We start from the raw sequence: 22,342 nt of genomic DNA on the forward strand, positions 1-22,342 counted from the left end.
GGTTCCATATCAGAGGTACCCCTGAGCAGTCTCTCTCTCCCAAGGCAACTAAGTTCAAACTTTAAAAAAAAAAAAAAAAGAACAGAAACATTTGTTTACTTTTTGTAGCTATGTGTTCCCATTTGCGATATCTAGTCCTACTAACACAAACCTCTTTCTTTGCTTTTGCCACAGACTGAAGGTTTCTCTGAAGCTTAATCTTCAAGATGAAGTTCTTACTAGCAGTTTTCTTTTTCATCTCGTTCTCCTTATGGGTTGAAGAAGCCTATTCCAAAGAGAAGTCTTCAAAGAAAGGAAAGGGGAAAAAGAAGCAGTATTTATGTCCATCGTATGTTCCTTGTTTCTTTTATGCTTTTGTATGATGGCAATGCTGCTGTATTTTAACAGTGGAAATTACGTGGCAATTGATGTAGAAGGTGAAGCTTTCTGCTAAAGAATGGCACTTGGGGTGGGAATGGGAGGAAGAGGGTTTGAAAAACATCATAGCTAAGTTCTGTCACTGCGTGTGTTTGTTCTTCAGCAAGTCCTCTGTTTTAAAGGAAGAAAATATATAAGCCATAGCAAATCGTTCCTTTCTTTATGGGGGATTCCAGCCTTGCTATTTATGGGGACATCGTAATGTAGTGCCACAGTGTGATGCTGTCTAGCACTGTGTTGCAGGTGTGCTGTGGAAAGCAAGGAGGATGCAAAACTGTCGTATCGAAATTCAGTTTCTGGTTAGCTTAGTTGTGTAAGAGAAGGCTTGTCCTATGCGTATTCTTACGGCATGTTGAATAGAGCTAAGGTCTTCAGCATCTTCCATCAATGATTTACAGTACTATAACTTTTATGGAGGTGGATTGATTGTTGCTATAAAGCATGCCCTTATGGAACAATCTCTCTGTAAAAATACAGAAAGTAAAATCTGTGATTGCCCAGCTGAATAGAGAATGTATTCTGGACACCTATGATTACTTGGTGTTAAAAATACTCAAATACTCCCTCTTTCTAATGCCTACCCCAGTTTAGGTTGTGATCCATAGGACAATGCAGAAGTTTTATTTGTGAGGGCCTTTTTTGTCATTTTCTTGGCCAGCCTTGATCATCTTTTTAGTGTCATGGTGTAAACATCTCAGGGAAAGATTGATGGAATATAATAAGTTGCCAATAAGCATAGAAAAGCACTATGCCTGAACTGATAAAATTGTTTGTACAAATTTAAAACACATTTCTTCTTTGATGATAAAAGAAGAAGACTGGAAGATGAGACTGGCTATTTAACATTATTAGACTTTTTCTGAAGAAAAGAAAAAATAAGTAGAATAACCAGAAAGAAGCTATGTTTGAATAGTACTTTTTAAAGTTCCCGTTCTTTCTAAATATTGACAGTGATGGTTATTTGTAACCCAAAATCTTTAGAAAGTTTCTACATATGGTGAGTGTTTTTGTTCTTTTTTTTTGTATCAAACCTAAAAAATTAGGTGTGTCTTCGGATTTGAATACATTAAGATACAAGTCTCAAATGTGATCATGACTCATCTGAAATGACCCCTACCCATTCTATCCCCTTTGAATAGTTAAGTCGAGCTTTGAATTGAGCTTTTGTTCTGAGCTACCCTGAGGATTTGTAGCAAGGAGTGAAATGTTGTAGTTCCCAGGACAGGCATAAGCACGGAAGTCCTCAGAAAGTCAGTTACACGGCTGGGAACTGAATCCAGATCTTCCATGGTCTCAGCAAAGCAGACAGCATTTCCCCCCTGTTCTTGACTTGATCTTAATTAGAATTCAAAACACTGATGTAATCTTATCTTGATAAGTGGGGCTTTTGTTTGTTTGTTTTTCTCTTAAGCACAGTATTTCCTGGTACCCTCTTCTTGATACCAGTTGATTTTACAACCATTAAATACGATACCATTTGTCACGAATATACTTGAAAAGCATTGAATAACTGCTAGAATTTCCAAAGTGAAACTTTTACCTTCCAGCCAGTTGAAGCTTTCTGAGAACACACTAGTGGAATCTAGTATTTGTCTGATGTATCACGTGTGCAGGGTTGCTAGCTAGAATTAATTGCTGTAGCACTATGCTCTGTTGGATTTTCTGAATAATGAACAAGTTGTCTGTATCTTACTTGGCTGAAGTTCACAGCTTGAGACTCAACCGCTTGTAATAGCGGGGTTGCAGGACTGTTGGTTTTGTGGCTACCACCTAGAAGACCTCTCGTGAATGAGCAGTGAAAGTCAGTTCTGTCTTGCAGTGAAATTATTTAATGCTCTCTTAACTCAGGCTACTGATGGCAAACTTCCCATTATCAGCATGTTCTTCATCATCTTTCACAAAACTTGGTGACACTATGTGTTATAAAAAAGCCCGCCTACTCTTAACTTTTTTCCGATGAAAAAAGTCAGGAATCTTTCCTCAGAAACAAACCAAAACACAGTGCAGTGCAGTGGGAATTAAGTGACACCATAAGGGTTGACCAAAAATAATCTCAAAGGAAGTGGTTGAATGAAAAATTTACTAGTAAGCACAAAAGAAATCTTTTAGAAGAATGCATTGTCTCTTTTTTAAAGAAAAAAAAAAAGGGTTTTGCATCATTTATAAAATCGAATGGTATAAAGTCCTGTTATGGTTTGAGAGACCCATAACTATTTATTGTCATTTAGACAATCATTCTATCATCCGATGACCCCTCCCCACCCGGGAAAGGGAATTGGCAAAAACAAGGAAACCTGGGAGCCGAAGTATAAACAGATTTAATAGAATAAGATTAGATAATTAGCATTAACAGCACTACAGAACCAGTATTGATCCCAACACCAATACAGAATATGCAAAGATTATACTCAGCCAATTCTATCAGCAGGAAGCTGTGCACTCCCAGCAGTGGACATCAAATGTGGGACACTGCGAGCGCTACAGCTTCAGGAGGAAGGGAAGGCCTCAGGGCTCCGGCACCAGGGCACGAAGTTCTCAGGATGGCTGCCACCAAGGGAGAGAGAGAACTTCGCAGCAAACTTTCTAATTTATGGTGAATGTGACATTGATGGTATGAAATAATCCTGTTGTCCAGCTTGGGTCAAGTGCCCGGGTCTCGCTCCTCCTCATCCCTGCACCTGGCGAGCTTGAAAACACTGAGACCTTGAAACCCACACACCATAGCTGGCTGTAAAGTAAATATTTTCACAAATTCAGACACTGGAGTATTACAAAAGTGCAGCGTTCCCAAGTATTAGAAAAGAAATTAGTCCTGTGTCGCTCAAACCAAGACAAGTCCTAATGAAAACATACATTTATAACTTAAAATCTTAATCTGCCTTTAATTTTCATTGGTAACTGGTACAATAAAATGTAAAGCTTAATTGTAACAAATGATTGCCTTTTGTTTCCTTGCAGCATGTGACAAGCTAAATTTTACCTCCTAAAGAGAACAAAAAACCACACTGGTAATTACATGAGGAACAGGCTTCTCTTTACAAACTTTATAATGAAAGTCAAATGTGTGCAAATAAATTTCCAGGAGAGATTTAGGGTGAATCTGATGTTACTGCTTGAGTTCCTTAGTTTGATGTTAATAAATGGATAAGACTGTTTTGGGACTTCAGCATGGAATTGTTTGTATGAAAACGGAGCAAACTTGAACTTTTCCTTTTATGGCTCTCCAGAATACAAGCCTTTCGCCAAATGTGCCCCTCTGGCATTAAATTAACTACTATTAGAATAAAGTGAAAACAAGCTGATTAGAAACCCCATAAAAAGTTCATTATTATCTCGTAAACAGATATTTGTTTCCTTCAATTAGGAAAATTCTATTTTGTATCTTAGAGCAAAACCTCATACTTGTGCTTATTCATAACGCTGTATTTCTCAGTGTATTGTGTGATAGTGGCTTGATTGGCCGTCTTATTTTTATTTGCTTCTGAAACTGGTTTTCCCAGCTTTTTTTATCAAGGGGTTTCACGAAGCTGGTGCTTGATCACTTGATTCTTACTTAATGCTTGCTCAGAACAGATGTAAGATTTCACTTCTTAGATTTAGATCACTTTCCTTCTTACCTCAGGCTTTCCAAATGAAACAAAGAGTAATTATACTTTTGTCTGATTCCTGAACGTTCATTGATTAACAAAGAAATTGATATATTAGGCCTAAAATCCTGTAACAGGGAGTATTGCAGCATAAATCTGAGAAGCTGGCTTGCACAGGTGCGTAGCGCAATAAAATACAAAGCTTTAGCGTAACAAAACTCTTTCCTTTTGTCTCCATGGGAAATATTAAAAAAAAAAAACACAAAACAGATCCACCTTTTCAAGAAAAGAAAATTAAGAATCTTGTGGATTACAGTCTTCTGTTTGCAAAGCTTATTTTGAAACTCACTATCCTGAATACAGATTATTCCGATGTAGCTACAGATGGATTTAGGCACTCGGTCTCTTTCTTGATCGTAGACTACCCATCAGCTGTATTACCTCTGTTACTTACTTCTTATTAACTTCATAATGGCTCATAATACCTGTTTCTGGTAAATATGTTGGACACTCAGCTGTGACTTTTTCTACGAGCACTGCTGAAAAATGTTTTCCCTTTTGTTATGCCATAATAAATATCTCAGTTATTTTATGATGTGTGAGCTGCTGCTGTTATTCTCACAATCCTTAGTAGTCCAGAAGGCCTCTACTCAAAACTTACTTGCAAGATCTCTAGATAAATGAAATTATAAGGTAAGGGAAGTTTGGCTATGACGGTGTTATAGAAGGCATAGAGGCATAAGAGTGTCAAACAGCAGCTAACAAAATCATAAATGACTGTGCTTATAATCACAACTATGCCTTTTAATTACAGTTTTAGTATGACTCAGCTGTTCACTTGCACAATGTTAATTTCTGAAGATCTCACAGCGTCACTAATGCTACGGCAATGCTAAGAGTGTAACATCAATCACTAAACCTCATTCTTTCGTCTGGATACCAAGACTGTGCTTTATAAAATAGCGTCCCTCCTCACCTTTATGCATTTTTCCACATGGAGATTTATATCCATGTAGATGGTTAACTAAATACTGTATGATCTCTATAGAGACTTTTTTTTACCCACAAAGCGGGAGTACAAATCATATTTTGGCTTGTATTCAATAAAGCATATCAGCTACTTCAGAAACTGTGAAATGGCCCTCTAAGCCCTCCAGAAAACATGGCTTGTGCCATCTGCCAGGGCAGAAGCTTAGAAAGGTCACAGATGCCAAGGTTCAATAAACAGCTTCTTTTACAAAAACAACAACAGAAGACAGTGGAATTAGGGAAAAAAAGCCTTTGATGTGTTTAAAACATTGAGTTGTATGAAAGCCTGTACTAAAATTTCTTTTGGTTAACTGTCAGCTTCTGACACGCTGTTCCTGTAAAGTAGAAGTTCAAAGCACATCTTTTGTCTTGTATCCTCTCCACCTTCCCCTGGACAAGGACTTTTTTTGATTATATCAAGCGTTTGGGTATACGTGGCCTCTCTCTCTGTAGTATGTGATCCTCCCCGAAATGTTAATGATGGGAAAGTGGAATCATCTCTGTCTTCATTCCCATCTTGTAGATGACACTGTTGATAGTTTGTGAACATTTTCATTTGTAGGTATGATGGGAGGGTTGATATAGTTTGTGGGAGAAGATGGAATGAAGTTGAAAGAAAAGCCTGAATTTTGTTGTGGAGGCAGTTACGTCTCACAGTCATTCTGAAGATAAGTACATTGCAGAGCCCAGGTCTGGTTCCTAAAAAAATTCTGTTGCCCCATAGTAACAGCAGTTGGTCAACGGTTTAATTACTCTGTAGCGTGTAACTCTCATTGGAAAGCCGTGATCCTGGACAGATAGGGCCATATTCCAGGAGGTTTGGGAATTTGTTTTCAGAGTGGATGACCGTGCTGGGGAGTAAAAGATAAATCTATGTAAGCGAAACCTAAACTGTCTTGTAAAACAGTAATCAAGCGTGGTAGGCTGGTTCTCGTTCAGTAATTTTCCGTCTCAGTGGGCAGCGTTTCGCCCATTCTGAACATTGTAGTGATGAGACACTACAATCGTGTGGTAAAGTTAAAGACTTTGTATTTCATACACAGCCTCCAGACTAAAAAAACACTTGGATCTGCTGGTTAAGTTATACCCCCTAAACCTATGCATGAGGAAAACCATAAGACTAAATTCTGTTCTCAACTCCACCAAATGGATCTTTGAAAGACAATTTATATAGAATGTATCTCCACTTAAACTTTCCGCTTATATCTCCACTTGTACCACCATACAAGGTGGTTAGATTTTCCAAGATCCACGTATTGTCTCAGTACTTACCACATTTGGAAAAAAAGCCTGGGACAGGGAAACGACACGGATAAATTATTTTTTAAATGTCTGCGGTTCTGCTTAAACTGGATGCTGATCATGTTTCATCTCTGCATGCAACATCGGTACACGACAGGACGCCTGTTACGCACAAAGGTGACTCAGGTGGTGACTTTGGTAGGGTGCAGAGATGTGTAAGCTGGGAGCAAGCAAGCTAGCTTTAAGAGATGGAAGCATTGCTGTGAGCTTGCTGTGAGCAGTACTAGCCAGGCTGGAAAAAGGACCATACTCGCCTGATTCTCCTGGTTTGGGGGCTATCGTCTCTGTGGCGGGCAGGTTGAATCAGCTTGCTTTTCTCAAGCTTAGGGAATAACGAGGCACTTCATAATACCACATAAACACTCCTTAAGGTGTCCAACCCCAGCGACGTTGAACGTGAAACCAAAGCTGGACTCAGAGGTTTCTGATAGACAAGAGCTGAAGTAGTGAAAGAGCTGACGTAGTGACACTAACTGAGCTATTCACACCACCCCGCTTCAGGAAGGCTGCTGTCATGCCCACAGTAGGAGACTGTGTTCTTTGGTCTATCTGCAATAGGAGACGAAAGATGGGTTATGTCACCCCCACAATTCAGACTTCACAATTTGGGGTGCCCACTCTGGCTTTCTGTTTAAGTTGCAGTATGAAGGAACCTTTCTCTCTGTTCACCCCGCAGGATTACCTCCAAATTTAGGGACCGAAGTTACACATCTAATTTTAGGTGTTTAACTGTCAACTGCATTTGTGAGGGCACATTCAGAGTTCCATAGTTTTAATGTAAGTTGAGTGGTATCGCTTTGCATTGGAGGCATCGCAATTATTCTCCCTGGCAATAGAGATGTCACCCGGTAGAGTTTGAAAATGTAGCTGTCAAGCATACTAGAGACCACAGAGATCACTCAGAAGAATTATATAGTGTCTCTTTGATTTGTATTAACCTGGTTTTATGCTTTGAGTTATTGCACTCAGGAAACCAAATGCCTGCAAATCAGAACACTGTTTGTTTATATCAGGGAAATAGTACTTACAATATATGGTGAGATGACAGATAATTATGTTTCCCAAAACTTACTTTTCTCATTCTCAGATATATAATGCCATTTTATGTGACAGTAATGTCAGTTTCCATCATATAGATTAGATAAACTGTACTAAAAGCTGTTGTTTCAGCATTATATAGTAATTGTTGTTGGAGATAACTGAACATTGTGAGTTGGAATATATATTTTTATCTGTCAGACAGTAATCTAGAACTATGCAAAGGCAAAGCTTGAGGCTAGATTATCCAAGCTACGAGCTCTGAGCAAACGCCAATGATGATAGAATAAGCATGCTGCGTGACTGTCTGGACTGCAGTGTACTATAAGATGGTGTGTGAATTAACTAATTAACTTCCCCGTGACATGCCTTTTTTTTTTCCCCTTGATTGTCATGCCATGAATAACAAGTATATTCATGTTCTCTTCTAAAATGAGAGAGACTTCAGCATAATGTGATCTGAAGAATAGAGATTGGCGCATTAGGTGAATTAAAACAACAGAATAGTTTTCCCATTCCACTTGCGCAGAATATTGTTTATATTCCTTTCCCCAAACATCCTCGTGTAACACTGCCTGTGATAAGAACTCCTTGTAACTTCAGGTCATGATAACCCAGAAAGTGATATAACGTTTTCTGACACGTTTGCTTAACACAAAGGTAAGGAAGCTGTATAAATGTTAAACCAAGTGTAATATATGCTTCCTTTTGCCATCCATAGCTGCTTATCTACACTTCTGTATTTTGATTAATGAATTATGAAAAGAATTATATTTTGCCATCAATTTAAAATGTTAACCTGTTCTTCAAAGGCAGCGATAAAATGTGTACAGCTGCAGCGGAGGTGGAGAAGATGGACACCTTAATGCATATCCTGCGAAATATGGTATTTAAAGTCATGCTTTTATTCATCAATGATAGGAGAAGTAACCTCTCAAAGACCAGGGAGAGGCCAGTCATATCCCACAGATGTGTCACGATGAAAGACTAATTGTACTTTGTTTTCTTTCTGGCTTTTGTGAACACTGTTTATTTTCTCTTTTATTTCTTGCAGAAAAAAAAAAAGAGAAAACATGCTTTGGTTTAGGGTTCTTTGTGGTTGTTTTTTTTTTTTTTTCTTTCAAAATTCTAATTTAGGCAAAATTCTTGTTAAGGTAGTTTCTAGCTTTACTATTACTTGCTTTTAAATTCCCTTCACAGCAACTGTGAGACTTCTGTTGCTTTATGCTTTGGTATTCACCATATCTTGCTTAGAACTCACCAATTACTGTGAAGAGTGCTACTGCATTTCCATTTCTTAATGCTTTCCAGCAGCTCCGCCGCATGCATTCAACGCAAGTTGAAATAAATGTATTAAAATTACAACGCATGCTGCAACTGGTGGAAATCTAAGGGGAATCTTAGGCTGCTCATCACCTTTTCACAAATGTCAAAATTGTAGATTGAATAAGAAAAAGTGGTAAGTAACTTCTCAATTCGTGTGAGTGTTGATATACAGGAATCAGAGAGCCTTTAGCAAATTGAAGTACTGCTTCTTTTAGGAAGGGGGATCTCAGCTCAAACTCTTTTCCTCTTATGTAGTCTACACATTTGCCTGTCATTAATTCATTCCAGAATGGCCAGTTAAGCAGGGGCGGTCATGGCTTTAGGGAAATATCTTAGTGGCAGGAATAGTCCCAGCCTCTTTCTCCAAGCGCCTAATCTGTGCCGTTCACTGTTTCCTCAAGTCATCCCGCTCGTCTATCACTCTGAAAGTGGCATCACCTCTTAACTCACCAAAAGCTACACATCATTTACTGATTTCCAGGTGAAATTTAGGCATTTTGATCCGCAAACTCTCTGAAGGAAATCCAGTCCTTGTGATGATGTTTAGTCCGATGAGTACTATTCAATGACGGTAGTTCAATGACAGCGTGCTGTAAAAGACCACAGTGAAAATATAACTGATATTCAGCAGAGCTTTTTCCCAGTAGCTATTCCAACCCCTTCACTCAGAGTCACCTGTAAAAGTAGTGATTACTGACTCTCTGTGCTTTTTCTCCCAACTCAAAACAGCCAATGCTGTTGTATTTCACTTGGAATTTATATAAATGAGGATAAATGTGTGCACATGACACTTGTATAAGTTCAGAACGCTACCCAACAACTTACAGAAGATGTGATCATGAGGCTCTTTACCAGAAAGCAGTGCTGCCACCCATTCTTCATGCCATCACTGTCTTCCAGTGCAGTGAATCTCCTTTGCCTAATTCGTGGATGACTTCTGAACAAACAGCCTGAACAGATATTTGTATTAACATACTTCTGCAGCGCAACTCAGATCTCACAAAACTACAGCCTTGTTCCTCTTACTTGAAGAGACACACGAACTTGGCAGCTGTATTTGGCTTTCTTTTGCTCTTTGACGCTCACTCATTTAATTTCTCGGACTTTTTTACCCTTTTTCTCATTGCCTTTTATGAGCATCTATATTTAATGTATGTGTTCATGTTATCCCCTGTGGTTCAGATTACCATCATCACTATTTAATGACCTTCTTTGTATAATCCATAGCAGAAATCTAAAAAAAATAGGATTTAAGTTTGTTCATTAGTTGTTGTTTGGTTTTGTTTTGGTATTTCATTAATACTGGGCATATATGATTTAGAAAGAAACCCTATTTTTTGTGATAAGGCAACCCTCCTGTTATAAATATACTTTCTGTGGGCATCTGATCTAGATGTAGATGTTAAGATGCGTAACTTAAAAGGAAGCAATGCCATGAACCTTTTTGTGTCAGATATCACTCTGTACATCTATCAGTGTACAGAGTGTTTTCCTGCCTTTTTGGTAGTTAAATGAACTTTCTTTCCTGTCTTGTTCCTGCTACAAAACGGAAAATAACCTTAACATATGACTTTATGTTTTTCTATTGTCCAATTAGTGGTAACTGCAAAAAAAGCATACAAAGGTGATTTATGTTATTTCTGTAGCAACCTGTTCATTGGTAAAGGTCATCACTGCAAACTGAACACAAATCTCAACATTACAGAAATGAATTAGTTTGCTTGCATAATGATCCAAATCTAAGTCAAATATAAAAGCTATAAACACAACCCTGGGAGAATTGTTTGAAGGTGAATTTACCAATTATTCGAAGGGGCTAGAACACCTATTGCTATTTAAGCACTCTAATATTAAATTAGCAGAGGTTTATTGTACACAGATTAAGGGCATACTAGTGAAAGTTAATGTATGTTACTAAAAGTAAAAAATTCCTTGCTGTATTAGTGGACCATTTATCTCTGGATAAATTCTGATAGAACAAGTAGTTCACCTACGCGGCTGTTAAATGTCGCAGAGGTTTTAGTGTGTTTGCAAGAGATGCGCGGGGAATTATATACTGTAGCCACTGAATGCCGCTCCACAGTTTTTTCTTGCCCTGTATGTTACAGTTTAAGCTGTACTCATGGATACACACTTTTTTGGTAGCTACATCTTTGGGTGGCCTTCAGAATTCATACTAATCCTGCTGATGACTGGTGAGTAGTCCAAAATTTTAAGGAGGGTTGAGCGGTTATTTGCTGATGTAGCTGCGTTTAGACATACTTTTCTCCCTCGTGTATAACGTCAAGCAAATACCAGCAAACAGTTAAACACATATGCAGCTTTAGGTTTCAGAAATATCCTGAATACAACAGGGAAAACAGAAATCTGATTATTTTGTTTCTGAAGGATAAAATGCTCAAAGGGTATCAAGGAGATTATGATAGAATAAAATGCAGTTATGTTATCATAAATGGTTGACATGTTTTCAATAATAGGGAACTCCTTTATAGCTTTATTTATAAACCTTTTAGCTGTTAAATGTTAACTGATGAGATTAAATCTCATTGTGAAGGCATAGTAAGTTCTACCAGATCCTGTTCAGTTGCTGCTGTAGTTTCCCTTATGGCTTGAGTTAAAACAGTTGATTTTATATTCATAAAGGCTTTGCAAGGGCTAGGATCTGGTCTCGTCTCCAGTTTTCAATCAAATAGTGATATCATACAGTGGTGACAGTTAGTTATTAATTAATTATTTTCCTAGCAGTCAATAAGGAAGATGCTGAACAGGAGCTACTATAATTGAGTGTCTGGAGGTCTGATACATTCATGCAACTTTTTTTTTTTTTTAAACCGGCCAAAAAATTTTGTAGAGTTAATATTTTCTTCAATAAATGTTTGAATAATGAAGAAATCCCAGAGGACATGAAAGAAACTGAAGGATGAGAAGAAAAGTAGTGGTGAACTGAGTCGTTATAAAGAATAACTCGTAGGTCTGTCAAGCTGGGAAAGAATAATGAAAAAAAGAAATTAAGCAGGTTAAAGGCAGCAACGGCAGCTGACACTGATTATTGAAAACATGGGAAATAAGCTGGATCATTTTTTAAAATCTGTTCGTACCTTTCTCTGCTAGAGTTAGGAGTGTCGGTGCATATGACATGCCTCTGCAGGGTGCTTGTCTTTTACATGGCATCTTCGTTACTAAAGTACAATGACAGAAAGTCAGCAGAGCAGTCGTCATAAAATGAATGGAAAAGTGATTATAAGACAGGATTCCAAATTGGAAAACGTCACTGGACAGGTTCTACAGACAACATAAATTCATGTCCGTGGCATTATCAGCCTGTTGGGTGCTTAAAGTACTCGGGGTGGGGAGTGATGCACCCTCGTTGCTTTTTACTGCGCTCCATTTCCCGTTACTCTCATAGCTACATTTACCTGTCACAGGTGCTTTCTAATTTTAGCGAGGCCTTTAATTTAACACCCAGCCCAATAACAGCAAGGTAAACGGAGATGCTTAAATTCTTCCTGCAAAACCAGCTGAGAGTGGGAGGCCTCGTTTTCCGTAACAAAGCTTTTATTAGCACTTGACAATGAGATTATGCAACGGCTCCCGCTCTCCCTGGCATAGCTGGCACCGGCCTGCCAGGGCGGGAGACTGCCAAAAGCCTCTGCGTGGTTTGGCACCTACGAGGTGCCTGTCAGTTTACTTTTGGTCCTAATCTGACGCTCCCTAAAAATAGTTCGGGTGGCCGCTTTCTGCTAAGGAAGAAACTGTGTCCCTCGGGATATCTGTTTTAGGGGGGAAGGAAACAATTCGTGAATTGCAGTTTATTTATTGCCAAGCTTACAGTAAAAAGAGCACATAGGAGAGCTTTCGTGTTTGTTACAGTTTCTTGAAAAATGCTGACACGTCACAAGGAAAGGAAGACTATACGGCGTGGAACCTGAAAATACTGAACTTTGCTCATTAAATGGCATTTATGGCATGACTTTAAAATTACTTAAGTTTAAGCACACAGTTGTTTCTGTCTTAATAGTAACTAATGCACTTGTTTTTACAGCCAGCAATCAGCTGAAGACCTTGCAAGAGTACCTGTTAATTCTACCAGCAATATCTTGAATAGGCTATTGCTCAGTTATGATCCCAGGATAAGGCCTAATTTCAAAGGTTTGTTATATATTTCAGCCTTTTTTTTAATCTTTGGAATTTAACTTTTGCTCTTTTCACACAGAGAAAATTTATACAGAGATAATATTCATAACCTAAGTTTCTGGGTTTGGTTTTGTTCTTTTTTTTTAAATGGGAATTTCCCTAGATAGTGTGAAACTGCACTTTTGAGCTGAAAGGTAATATGCTAGGATGTCATGATCATAATAGGATGTGATGCTTTGTTATTATTATTGTTATTATCATTTTTATAGTTTTATAAAAGTTTTTTTTAAAAGTAGAATTAGATTTTTTATAGAATAAGTTTTTATCCCTACATTTCAGTTAGTCTTTAGTAGTATCTCCACTTTACAGTATTTTAAAACACCAAAATTTGCTATAGAGATCCTTTAAAGAGATCCTTTAAGATGACTTCATAAAACTTAAGGTCAGCAGTATCACTATTTGGAAACCATACATTATTAAACCCTATAAAGATATGTTTGTAATACAGCATACACACTTTTGAATTTCAAATAGGTAATGAATTTAAATACATTCTCTGACTTTAAAACATCTCCCTGGTAGTCAAATGTCGTAGGAATCTTCCATGTAGGCAAATGTGATTTCCTTAGGTATGTAAAAAAGGTTGGAATGCATATTCTTTGCAACACTTCTAACAATTCATACAGCTGTATGTTACGCTTTCTAGGAATTAGATTATTTCCCTGCTGGAAAAAGACATAGACAATTTTATTACATTACAGACACTGCATTTAACAGAAGTCAGTTCTTTCTTTCTAAAACTTGTGTTTAATTATACATACATAAAAAGATATTTTAACGTACATGTCAATAGTATGATAAATTTGGAAATCTATAATCTTTATCGTGCTTTTCAAGAGACCATTTTCAGATGTTCTGTTTATTTAAGTTTTAAAAATGTATTAAACTCAGTTCTCAGCAAGTGCCCTGCTTTTTTCTTAATCTCTGTAGAATCTTATTTATATGTTTTCAGCACTGAGCCTTTTCACAAAGAATAAATGTCCAGCCTCTGTTCTACCCGCTCTTCAGCATGAGAAATCACAAAGCATATTGCAGATTTCTTTATATTTTGATAACCCTGCTGGCAGTCTGGTAAGAATCAAGATGGAAGGAAAAGGGAGGACACGCGATGTTAACTCACAGGGAGGTGGAAGAAAAAGAACATTTTCTGACAAGTGGTTTGCCCATGTTAAAACATTCCTCACGCATGAGTGATTGTCTTGGACGGCATGTCCTATTCAAATCTGGAAGAGATAGTACACCCTTGGTGGCTAGTGGTGTAGTGGGTGCTCTGTCACATGCATCAGGTGTGAAAAAAAAGTATTATGCTTATTGCATAACCCCAAAAGCACCACGTTTAACTGGTCTGGTTTAAAAAAAAAAAAAAAAAGCCAAAAGAAAACCCCAAACCAAAAATTGATTTAACCGAAAAAAGTGAAATTTTATCTTGGTGATTTTCTGGTGAACCGAGAGAATGAGTTTGAATTTACATATTAAATGTACACTGAAATATTGTATGCAGACAAGCAAACTATTAGATGAGGCATATATTACTTTCTATTTGCTTACTTTGTCAAAATAGTCATTGCATGTTGTTATATCTCTTATTGCTGAAAATAGGAAGAATTCCACTGAATTAAGTACTTGTAACAGTGTAAAGGAGATCAGATACATGCATGTAGTGTACATACTGACACTCTCAACATAAAGGTGCTAAATAAAACCAGTGGACCATAATTAGTTCTCACAACCATCAGGCCACTTCTCCCTGCTTGGTGATAACTCTCTGTTAACACCAGATCAAATGACTGCCAATCAGTTCCCGCAGGGTGACAGAGGGCAGGCGTAGCAGCTGTCACACCATCCCTCTTCAACTACAGGAATCCTGGCCGTGGAAAAGAGGAAAAAATCCAGTCCGCCTTGATATCGTCACAGCTGCTGGCTCCTAGAAATTTTCCTTGGCAAATTGGTAACCGTTGTGAAACGGAGCAGCTCTCTCTTGCACCAGGGCTAGGGGGCTGCGAAAGCTGCACGCGACAATTTTTATCTGCCTGTATTCATACTTTCCAGTTATGTACTTGACTTGCACAAAGGAGTATCCTCTTGCAACATAAGTAAATGTGTCATCGTAAATCATAAGCGGGTAATTTGGGATGGTAGATCGTCGTTATGACCTTGACAGTTAAAAGCGTCCACTGCTAGAAACGTGAATTGGCTCTATCCATTACACTGCGTGCAGAAGTAACACGGTGTTGCGCGTTCTGCGGTAACAGAAAATCATGGAATTTGAAAATTATTCAAATTTATGATCTGTGAAATGCTTTAAGCTTAGCACTCTAGACTAAGGATTATTTTTTTTCCTGTTTTCGTATCACTAGGTTGAAAAAAAGTTTTGTGATTTCTGTTGGCTTTCAATGGAAATAGATGAAACCACAGCTTTTGAAAACTGTGTATATGCTAAGTTGAAAAGATAAAGTTGTATGACCCTATAAAAAAACATTTTATATTGTGATATCTGTATAAAGAAACTTTAAATGAAGGATACCATACCTTTACTGGATTGTCCAGTTCACTAGAAATCTTTTTTTTTTTTTTTTTTTTAAAGGCATTCCAGTTGATGTTGCCGTCAACATCTTCATTAACAGCTTTGGGTCAATTCAAGAGACAACTATGGTAAGACTGAAATGAAATTGATATAGCACACATGGAGATTTTCTTATTAAATTAAATTTCAGGCTGAGGATTATGGGCTATAAAGTAGAGATAATTGTTACGTTTGCGGACACTGAGAATTGAGTTAATGGGGTTAGTGATAGACTGATTGTGCTTTATGTCATAAACCTGTTAATCTGTTTCACTCTATATTTGTCCACACATTGTCATAGCTTTTAGAATTTGATGTACATGAAAGGAAATCCATGGTTTCTAAGATGCAAGAAATACACTTATTTCCTTAAATTATTAAGTTCAGAGGAATGAAGTAGTTTTCCTGAGAGTGAATATATAGGTTGGTTCATGTATGCCTAAAGAAAATACTAGGACTGTATATGAGAGAAAAAGAACACACACGCATGAGGCTGAAGCATACGGGTTCTCTGTTTTATGGAGTTCTGAGGACAGGTGTAACTCATGGACGAACAGAAGGAGAAGGAGTGAAGGAGTAAATCATCACTGACCGTACTCTTACTCCTGTTTGTTTACTGTGTGCGAGAGAGAAACTGAGGAGTGAAGTTTCTAAAAGTGTGTTTCCACTTCAGTCAGAAAATTTCAACAAGTCAATAGCAGCACCAAATAATCCTCATTACAAACTTGACTTTTTTGTCAAATATCAATTTCAAAATAAAAAGTAATTTCAGCAAAGCCATTTCAAATATTTTGGGATTTGAAGGTCTTTTTTGCAATGGCATTTCCAAAGCATACTGTCAAAAATATTGCAAAAAAAAAAAAAAGATGTTTAATTGTTGAAGATGTTCTGACCTGATCAGTTTTTTGTTTTTTTTTTTTTTATGTAAAAAAGAGGGGAGCACACCATGTTTTGCCAGTACGTGGGAAGCCACAGCCGGGGCATGAACTAGCGTGGGAGTTCTGAGGCACTCCCTGAGCATCCCATTTAGAAATAACTTTGGTGATCTGCTGCATCCAAAGCATTGAGGCAGTTCCCAAAACCAGGCTGCTCTTTTTAATGCTGCGTCTAACGCAGCATTCCTACTCATGCTGGCAGAGAAGCAATAAACCATAATAGGGGTAATAAATAATAAAACACCTTTTGTTGGTGGTGGAAGTACGGACTTAAAATTCACTAAGTACCCACTTAAAATTCAGAACCGGCTTACACGATACCCTAATGACATTTCAGTAGGACTGCAAAGCCACTCAAAGGTAAACATATTTGATGGTTGAAACACCTTTTGAACAGCTTGGCCAGAAATTTCTGTTTCTTTAATTAGGAGCGAATAAAGATTTAGATTTGATTGCAAATGATAGTATGTCAACTAATAGCATTAGTGGGAAGTGATATTAAAACAAAGAATGTAAGTACGCCGAAGATACCTCGAGATTTATTTCCTGAAAACAAGAAGGAGACTGAAGTTTAAAGAGGGGCAGGGAGGAAGAGCAGGAAAGTAGGAGTGAGAGAAGTGTCTAAGATGGCAGGTATATTAGGCCAGATGGCCTTTTCAAGTTTCTGAAATTTATTGCATGCTTTAAAAAGTGACTTTTACAGATGCTTTTCTACAATTTACCCAGATCCAAATAATAACAGAACATGAATGTAAGGGGTGTGCTCTCCCCCCGCCGACACCTCAAATTAAGTGTGCTCTCTACAGCAATGCATGTGTGACTATCTGTGAATTCCTGATACGGTCACTCACAAATTTACTAGGAGGTTCTGTAAGATAAGTCATGCTCTCCTCCATATTTCAGAGTTTCAGACACCATCCTTACTTTAATTTATGCTTTTATTTAGATTTCTGTGTCCAGCCAATCACATGTTAGCTAAGCGTGTTTATGTGAATTTTGGATTACTTCTTGGTTGCCATAAAGTGTCACAGGAAGCACTGACAAAAGGAACGGTCAATCTGTCCTTCCAGAGATCACTTGGGAAGCTCTTCCTGCTGGAGTGGACATTCAGGAACCACTGCTTTCATGGGGATAGCTGTGTCTTCAGGTGGTCTGGGTAGCGCACTAGACAGTAGAAGCAAGTCCCTTAGACTAGGAAGAAACTTGTACCTCCAGAATCACGGGAAAAGTGTTTCCTGGAGCTGAGGCACCAACTCTGTGAAGATCCAGAGGGGCCTCTTGCATTCAGAAAGGAGAGACATTGTCACGCAGTAACAGAACTGCTGAAAAATGTTCCTCGGTGTTGGAGAGGAGGGTGGCTGTTTGCATCTCCACTGTCTCAGGCAGTGGTGAGAATCGCGATGAATATTGATTTCTTGACTGTCTCTAAAGTTACCAGAAGCTACTAAACTGGTGGAGTGATACCATTACTGCTAGCAAAATCTGTAAAATAATATCTTTCTAAGTATTTCAGTCGATGAGGTATCGTGATGACTCTTGGCTCTGTAGCCACCTCTGGCTGTAACAGCTGAATTCATAGGCTTTTGCAAAATCTATGCAGGGGTAAAGCATCCTGTTTTGGCCACCCTAAAAGGATGATTCCTTCTTTTGGGTGATGGAAGGGTGGAGAAAAATAACCATGGGTGCCAGGTAACTGGAAGTGGGGTGGTGGTAGAAGGCTTAACAAACAAACGTGTTGAGTGCCAGTGAGGAAAGGCCATTCGGCATGTTCATCTCCTTTCATTCAGAAGGCTGTTAAAAGAGATGCAGAAGAAAATATCTTCAACAAGATGTCCAGTATCCCACTCTTAGACTTTTCAGTGAAATAGCCAGCTCTGGGCTTAAAGTCTGCAACGCCTAACTCGTCAACAGGCTCCCACAGTGTCCCTCGCCTGGACATCGTGGTGGCTGGTTCCTCACATATTTCAGGAACCCCACAAAATTATTTTATTTTTTCCTTGCTGTCCTCCTGATCCCATGACGATTGCATTCTTACCTATACAGTTGGCTCATCCTCACCAAAAAAGAGTAGAGATTACCTAGTTTTAAGAGAGAAGAGAATTTCTTTATAGAAAAGCATTGATAGGTTTGAAGTAATATTGGTTTGAAGCAAGATAGGACCCATGGGGTGGATCCTATGCCTAGACGCCTGTATTGCTTTAATCAAGCCCTTGTGAAGAAACTGAAAGGTAAATGTTTGCTGTGTGTAGAAAGGGTAGTGCTCATGCTGTGTTGCTGAATACTTGAGAGAATTGTGACATTTTCACACGTCAAACAAGTTACCTGGAAAAACTAAAGAAAAGATTAGTTAAATACAGAGTGGATAAGAATTTGTACGGCTAAAATGGAGAAGAGCTTATACCAGAGCTGCTGCCTTCCAGTAAGCTCCCTTTTTCTTGAATCCTGTAACTTGTTTCCTTCTAGCTCATTAGACTACTTGAGTAGGATCCCCATGCTAACTCTGCTTCTGATTTTGCAGATGTGTTTTTAGACTGCAGATTTGTGGGATAATATGTGATTATGTCACATTTAGTAACTGTTATAGACTGGACGACCAGTCAAGGGTTCCTAGAGATAGCTCCTTTCTGGTATGCATACCCATAGGGCTATAATACTTTAGCTGCGCTGATGATCTCACCCTCTTTCTACAGAATCTATTTTCAAGGTTTTTGGTGGCAGTGTAACCTCTCTTCACTGACTCAGATGGCAAAACACCACTTCCTCCTTCTCCTTTACTTTAAAGCCTTGCAGAATGGTCTTTTTGATATTTATGTATATGAAGGAAAACTCAGTTTCCTTAGTTTAATCATAAAAATGCCATTTTCTGCCTTTTTAAAAGACAGTGCTATTACACTTCATTTCTTTGCATGAGTGTAGTTCATGTAGAAAAAGCCTTTCATGGTCTTCGATGTGCTCCAGTTTGCAAAGAGAGATGGATTGGTTATGCCCGGTTTCTGGCCTGAGGAGGTTTTCTGGCCACATGCCCACCGTTTAGTAGGTTGCATTTGAAATATTTCCTAGAATGCCTCCCCTTTCAACCTCCCTGAAAACAACTTGCCTTCTGTTGGAGTTTCATGGGAAAACAAAGCCCTGCAGAATACTTCTGTGATTCTTTTTACCTACTGCGTCCTCCTAGCTGTAATGCTGATGAATATCTCTCACACACACCCCTAGTTTCAGGCCTTTAGTTGCTATTTGACTCTCCCTTATTATAAAATGATGATTATTCTGCAATATTCCAAGAACGTTTGTAAAATGTATAGGAGGAAGACCATGTGCTTCATGCAGACCATTCTTCAGCCCCTGTTGGGCCTAATTGTAAGTGCAGATACTGAATCTTAAAATTCATTGCCCAGATTTGAGAGGACTGGTTGCAGTTTTCTTTCAAAATAGATTTATACCAGATCATAGTGCATACTGCTGCCATATGCTGTAATATTCTTCTAAAAAGAAGCCCTTCTGCACATCATTGTCTGGCTAGCCCCAGTTTTCATTCTGACATCTCTTTGGTGCCTTCTACATTTTCTATATTGTCTCAAGTGTATTGGTGGCCTTCCTCTCCAAGTACACCCTGTCTCACACATTTCTAGTCATTTAGGTAGATCTGAACCTCTTTTAAGTTAATGGCATTTTTCTCCCATTGACTTAAATGGCAACAGAATCGAATCTTAAAATGTCACAATGTCCCGTTGTTTGGTATATTTAAATTCATTTGTAATAGGGCAAGGAAGGAAATAAAATAGCTTCCACCTGATCTTACTTCCAATTCTTATTTTGCCAGTGCATTCTGCTTTTCAGTGATGTAAACTTCTTCTTCTGAATGGGTAAGCTGAAGGCAAGTGTTGGACACTGCTTATCATTTGCCTATGGCTTTGAGAAGGCATTTTATTTTGTTAAAATTAGGGTAATGCGTTTGTTTATGGGGAAGTTAATTTTGGTGTGATGGGTAGTGTAATGCTTGTAAGCATGAATGGTATGCAGTATTTATCTCATATGGTTTAAAGTAATTGTTTTCCGCGAAACAAGAAGTGCATATGGAATGGGAACTTCAGCAAGAAGCAAGTAAAGTAAATTTTCAATTATGTACATGTAATTGAAAAGATGCTTTCTGAGGTAATGACCTGAATTCCCTCCTGTTCTGAAGCTTCTGTATGAGGGCACTCTAGTACAAAGTCACTTCATACTATTATTTTATATGCGTTCTTTACTGTGACAAGGTAACATGGGTCTTTGCATAAATCAGAGTCAGACTACATATATTTTTTTTCAGAACCGGACTGCCAACAAGTAACATATCTCTCAGAACTATGCATATTAGTAAATATTGCCTCAGTTCTTTTTACTTAGTTTTGATGTTTTGCTTTTCCTTACAATGCAGTAAGGAAAAATATTGCACAGTATAGTGGAATAAGGAAATACCTGGGCTGATCTGACTGGTGGACTGGACATGGGAAAGTGGGCACCATTTTCCAATTAACAGGATAAATCAACAGGGTAAATTATTCTGCATGAGGTCTTAGCCAAGTGAATTGCTTCCTCTTGGAGTTAGCATGGCTGTCTCAACATGGCACTTGCTTTGGACTGTAAATGTACACATTATAGTAAGTACAACAGAAAAGAACTCACATTGTATCAACAGAAAAATGTGTGAGAGGGCATTAGCATGTAAAATAAACAATTTTATAAAATCAGTTTGCTATGCAGAATGCATTGACAAACCAAAAATAAGTTGAGAATCTTCACTCACAGATTTCTAGCGTTTTGCTATAATTGTAAAGCAACAGTATTGTTTTCACAGCTCTAAAAGACACAGCCCTTATCTCAGGATGCTTCGTATCTAATAGACAATTGTGAAAAAACAAAGCACACAATAGAAGACTGCTAGGAAGACTGGAGATAAAATTTATCTTACATGCATAATTTTGGTGTGTTATTTTTTTTAACTTTAAGTCAACAATACCTTTATTGTTTTTCTGTATGTGATCTGCCTAGTTTGCATACGCACAAAAAAAGAGGCACTGGCCTAAATTAAAAAGTAAAAAGCAAAAAAACTTAGAGTTAAGACTGAAAAATCATAAGTGACATACTGGGTCAGATTTTTCCTTTGGATGCACACAGCTCTCACTAAGGACAGAATGGGTGCGGGTATCGTTTTGCCCTGAGACATATGCTCTCCAATTCCCGCAGGCAAAATTAGGTTCTCATTGAGTGTGGCTCTACTAGTGTCCATCCTTGAGCAAGAGTCCTGCTGAATCCAGAAGGAAGTTTCCTCTGTGTAAAGCCTTGATTTTGTCTCTTTGAGACCTATTCTGTTTCTGCTTTCATACATGCTACCTCAGTACTTGCGTGGCAAGCTGGAATCAGTTTTCCTCAGTTACCAAAATAGTCCCAAATCACTATTACAAGGTCTGAGGCTGTATTCTGGGTGTGTAGTGTAAAATCTATTACCTACCTGGACTGTTTTCTCCTTTTATAGTGCGATATTTTGCCATCGGTGTGCCATTTACGCAAACGGAGAATAAGCTGGAATTTACACTCACAGGATATCCTGATAGAAGTGATATCGTGCCTGCTGCCTGCAGCAATTTAGTGTAGTCAAGCTGTGGCCTCCCTCTGTCCTGCTGCATGCTTTTCTCTGTGCCTCGGTAACAGGGGGCTACTCTCGAGGGGATGCGAAAATGATTCCGGGGGGGACGATTTGGTCCTTTTTTTAAAGAAAGTCACTGTATTCAGAACACGAGTGAGACATAATCTACCCATTTGTAGTGAAGTCTACTAAACTTAACACTTATTAATGTCATTTGCATAGTGGTTACTGTCTTCATGATATAAAAACCAGGGCATAAATTGTTTTTCTCTTCAGAGTCTGATAGAATGGTTTTCTTTCTCTGTGGGTTTTTGGCTAGACTTTT

At 38.3% G+C, this 22,342-nt stretch overlaps 1 protein-coding gene across 1 annotated transcript in view; it reads left to right on the top strand.

Annotated features, from left to right (window-relative positions):
- Positions 1–206: 206 nt before the first annotated feature.
- GLRB (glycine receptor beta) overlaps positions 207–22,342 on the top strand; it is a gene marked incomplete at both ends in the record, with an annotated part of 51,495 nt that continues 29,359 nt past the window's right edge. Inside the window, 3 exons of the mRNA XM_082482809.1 lie at positions 207–328; positions 12,742–12,848; positions 15,478–15,545. Coding sequence (XP_082338935.1) covers positions 207–328; positions 12,742–12,848; positions 15,478–15,545 — 297 coding nt within the window. The remainder of the gene's footprint in view (positions 329–12,741; positions 12,849–15,477; positions 15,546–22,342) is intronic.

Source organism: Vanellus vanellus, assembly GCF_965231255.1.
Source record: "Vanellus vanellus genome assembly, chromosome: 4".
Taxonomy (NCBI): Eukaryota; Metazoa; Chordata; class Aves; order Charadriiformes; family Charadriidae; genus Vanellus; species Vanellus vanellus.